We start from the raw sequence: 4,659 nt of genomic DNA, 5'->3' as shown, positions 1-4,659 counted from the left end.
GAGGTGGAGGTTGCAGTGAGCCGAGATTGCGCCACTGCATTCCAGCCTGGGTGACAGAGTGAGACTCCTCAAAAATAAAAAAATTAAAAAAAGATTCTGTCTTAATAGGCCCTGTTTCCCTTTTCCTAACCCACCTGAAGGGCAGGTTGTAGGAATTCATTTTCAGACAGTAAGAGAAGCAGTCAGTGAGTGAAGAGGTTGTGGGGACTCAGACCGGCCAGGGGCACCCTCGGGAGGTCAGCCATGGCCTGGAGTCCTTCTTGGCACATCTTGGCTTGGCCACTTGCAGCATTTCTGATTTTATTGTATTCACAGCTAAACTTCATGACAAAATAGACATATAGGAGCATGTATGTCACATGTATATAAACGTGTGATAACACATATATGTCTCCTGCCCAGGTAGAGGGGACATAACCCAGGACCTTGACCTTGAAAGCGTCCTGACCCTTCCAGTCTCTGAGCTGTGTGTGTGTGACTCTCCCTTGCCTTGCCTTTTGTCAAGACTTCCTAGGCACATCTCCCTAAGTGCTATGTGGTTCCATCTGGCATCCTTTGTCGTTAACAGTGATAAAATTGTTTTGTAACTGTCTGTGGCCCTGGTTTAAGGAAATCAATGGTTCTCAGATTGAAAGCATCAAAAGAAAAGCCTGAATGTTGTTTCCTTCTTAAACTTAGAGCCACCTTTCGAGTTAAGACAGGGACTTTCTTGAGTGTCACCTGTTGAAGGAAGTTAAAGATTCTGTTTTGTTTTGTTTGGTTTGGTTTTAGATTTGGAACTTGGCCACAAATCGCCTCACTTTTCTAAACTCTTTCAAAATGAAAATGTCCGTGATTTTAGGAATCATTCACATGACTTTCGGAGTCATTCTGGGAATATTTAACCACTTGTAAGTACAGAATTTTTTTTAAGCAATATTTATAAACCAAACTTGGCATTTCTTCAGTTTTGCTTCTTGTTGGTGACTGTATTTATTGGGAAAGGGGCAGCCAATATGATGTTGTATTTACATGATTCTGTTGTGGCTGTTTAGATTTTCTGTGGTTTCAGCAATTCATTCATTCAGCAAATATGTATTTATCGAGCACATAGTAGTGCCAAGTGCTATTCTGGGCACTCGGGGTTCAGCAGTGAGGAGGGCAGAAAAAATTTATTGCCCCAATGGAGCTTCCAGTCAAGTGGGGGAGACATGTGACGTGTGCATTCATGTCGATTTCCAAAAGGGATGCTTGTCATATTCCCTTTTTATTTTACAAATAAAAAATCTTTTTGTTTTTACTTTACTAGAGCTAGTATATGAAGAGTAAGAGATGGTGTCATTTTTCTCTAACTAGACCTGTTCATTCTCATTTCTAAACATAATTTGTATAATTTGATGTTGTAGCTTTAAGTCACTATAACTGGAGTCTTGAAAAACTTTTATAACAACGTAAGATACAGCATTTTGGAGCCAGATTCACTAATATTGTGTAGCCTTACTTTAAGGAAGAAAATGTTTCTGAATTAGGGAACCAAGGAAGAAAGTTTGAGTGAGATTTGACCCCCAAAACTGTAGTCATTTTGGCCGACCTCACATCTCTTCCTCGTAGATGTATCTGGACACTCAGATGTATTCTGAAATTCGCTTTATGTCTAGTTGTAGAGAGTTAAATTTACTCTTTTTAACTTAGGCTGATCTTGTTCATGGGTTGATTGATTCCTTTTCTTTTCTAGGCACTTCAGGAAGAAGTTCAACATTTACCTGGTTTCCATCCCAGAACTTCTCTTCATGCTCTGTATCTTTGGATACCTTATATTTATGATTTTCTACAAGTGGCTGGTTTTTTCAGCAGAAACCTCCAGAGTTGCTCCCAGCATTCTGATTGAATTTATTAACATGTTTTTATTCCCAGCCAGTAAAACAAATGGTCTTTACACAGGGCAGGTGAGTCATCTTCCCACTCTCGTGGACTTAATGAAAGTATTCCCAATAGCCTTTTATTCTGAGCAGTAGAAGTGTCGGGGTGATCTCCAAAGACTCCCAGGAGCCTGGGAAGGCTGCTTCTGTCTCTGCGTGTGTCATCACTGGAGGATGCCAGTCCAGCTCAACTGCTGTGTGCAGGCTCTGGTCAGGCAGCATGACCAAACTCGCTGCCATTCAGTAGCCATCAAAATGAGTAGGAAGAGGCCGGGCACAGTGGCTCATTTCTGTAATCCCAGCACTTTGGGAGGCCAAGGCTGGCGAATTGCTTGAGCCTGTGAGTTCAAGACCAGCCTGGGCAACACAGCAAGACCTCATCTCTACAAAAATACAAAAATTTGCCAGGCATGGTGGCTGTACCTGTAGTCCCAGCTACTTGGGAAGCTGAGGCAGGAGGATCACTTGAGCCCAGGAGGTCGAGGCTGCAGTGAACTGCTCCGCTGCACTCCAGCCTGGGTGACAGAGCAAGACCTTGTCTCAACCAAAACCAAAAGCAAAAACCCCCTGAAACCGACAGAACTGGTGGGAAGAAAATGCATTACCGGAGGGTTTCCTGAGGGCTGCCTAGTGCCCCCATTTAGAAGGGACCACCTGGGTCACAGCACATGGACCCTTCCAAAAAATGAGCTTTCCTCTCACTGTACGTTTGTGTGATGTCACAGTGGGCTCTCAGGGTTGACTGCTCTGCTTGAGGCCCCACTCTGCCATTTCCTCAGGATGGAACTTTGAGCAGATGACTAACTTCTCTCTGCCTCCGTTTCCTCATCTGTAAAGTGGGACTGGAAATAGGAGCTGGTTCATGGTGTAGCGCACATGTATCCAAAGTGCGTACGAACGCGCTTGCACAAGCCAGCTACTCAGTAAATTCAGCGTTTGCCATAGTTCTTACCCACCTTACATTGAGGGTCTTTCTGCCGTGAGCGCCACGGCACCTCCTGCCCGTGGATGCTGGCCCAGACAGCTCACCATGTTGTCCAGCGTCTTTGAGGACATCTGGGAAACCCTCCCAGTCGGTAGTGTCCGAGCCTGTGTTCCTCCTGAGCCGTGTTTTGGTTTTTCATCTTGTTAATCTGTGAATGGAGCATTTGGTTTTGTTTTTCACATTCTATTGGGTGCTGGAAAGTTTTAAGTCAGATTTGAAGCTCAGCTTACACAACTTTGGCCTCGTTGACGAGATGCATATTTGCGTTCTTTTTGAACTTTCCAAGTTTCTGCTTTTTTTTGTTTCTCTTGTTTATGATTTTTAAGAATTGTATTTTATCATTATTTTATTGAAGCTTTATGCAATGGCATAGATACCACAGATAAAAGCAAGGGCGTTCAGTGGGCATAGGCACTGTGGACAGAAACATCAATGAAGGGCAGCTCCCTTTATTCAGTACCTGCCACATACCTGAAAGTGTGCTTTCCTTACTTAGTGTTTCTTAATTCTCACAACAGCCCCAGGAGGTAGGTGGTGTCATCCCCTGTTACTGGTGATAACCGGTGGCTCAGGGCAGTCCTGGTCACTCAGCGGTCTGTAGGGCCAGGCTGTTAACCTAGGTCAGCCTGGCTCCAGCCTAAGACTTCTGATGTGGCTCTGCCTGTGGCCGCCACCTCTCTCGGCTTTTCAGGAGGCTCATCGTGTTGATGTTGTGTAGATAATGCAGTCCTGTGCCTGAGTAGCACACAGAGCTCTAGGGACCTACCTGTTTTTGATGAGGGGCAACCATAGAGAGTGATAAGCTTGGCCAGCACTGTCCCGTCCAGACCCTGGAAAGCCGTGCGGACTGCTGTGGCTGTGTACGCCTGAGTGAGTTTTGCTCTTGATTTAGCTTTAAGTAACTATAAATCTTCGTTTTTTTAAGGAAGTTTTTTTTGGTTTTGTTCTGAATTCTCTTCCACGATTTTCTGTGTGTGGAGGTAAATCCACTTGCTTCACACTCAAGAGTCCTCAAACAGTCTTTATAATCATCAGATCACAGGAAAACAGAACCAAAAATATAAAAAATATTCTGCTTGTGCTATGCTTTCTCATTTACAGTGTTTCCAGCAAATTTTTGAAAAGCTTCCTTGCTGGTCTGAAACAAAATAATACTTGACCACAGGGTCATTAATGTTATGCATCAGTTCTAGAATTCAGCTGTGAGTTTAGGAAAAGAAAACCCACTGGCAAGTGTAGCTGGTTGGCATTTATTTAATGTTCCTCGCGTGGAGACATTGTTTGATCTTTACCGATTTCATCGTGTGCTGCTGACACCGCAAGCGTGCGTTCACGTTATAATCGAGTTTCTTACCTTCTGCACTAACAGGAGTATGTCCAGAGAGTGCTGCTGGTTGTCACAGCATTGTCTGTCCCGGTCCTCTTCTTGGGAAAGCCACTGTTTTTGTTGTGGCTTCACAATGGGCGTAGTTGCTTCGGGGTGAACCGGGTAAGTGCTGGTTTGGACGCATGCTTGTAAAGTGTGAGCAAAGTCTGCTTTCAGTTATACAAGGATTGGTGTAGAAAACACCCCTGGAGGGTTCCTCGTCTTCATTTAAAAGCCAAAGCTTCCTTTATTTAAAACATTGACGTTGGCCGGGCGCGGTGGCTCACACCTGTAATCCCAGCACTTTGGGAGGCCAAAGCGGGCAGATCACTTGAGCCCAGGAGTTTGAGACCAGCCTGGGCAACATGGCGAAACCCTGTCTCTACCAAAAATACAAAAATAGGCCGGGC

General features: G+C 44.6%; 1 protein-coding gene across 1 annotated transcript in view; it reads left to right on the top strand.

Moving 5' to 3' along the window:
• The window catches only part of LOC105516295 (V-type proton ATPase 116 kDa subunit a), a 19,893-nt gene that overhangs the window by 7,402 nt on the left and 7,832 nt on the right, over positions 1-4,659 (top strand). The window contains exons 6-8 of the mRNA XM_011948429.1: positions 772-890; positions 1,715-1,925; positions 4,253-4,372. Of these exons, the coding sequence (XP_011803819.1) occupies positions 772-890; positions 1,715-1,925; positions 4,253-4,372 (450 nt within the window). The remainder of the gene's footprint in view (positions 1-771; positions 891-1,714; positions 1,926-4,252; positions 4,373-4,659) is intronic.

This window comes from Colobus angolensis, unplaced genomic scaffold (genome assembly GCF_000951035.1).
Source record: "Colobus angolensis palliatus isolate OR3802 unplaced genomic scaffold, Cang.pa_1.0 Scaffold28, whole genome shotgun sequence".
Lineage (NCBI taxonomy): Eukaryota > Metazoa > Chordata > Mammalia > Primates > Cercopithecidae > Colobus > Colobus angolensis.
The sequence above is the reverse complement of the archived record's forward strand: the minus strand, read 5'-3'. Positions and strand labels throughout refer to the sequence as shown.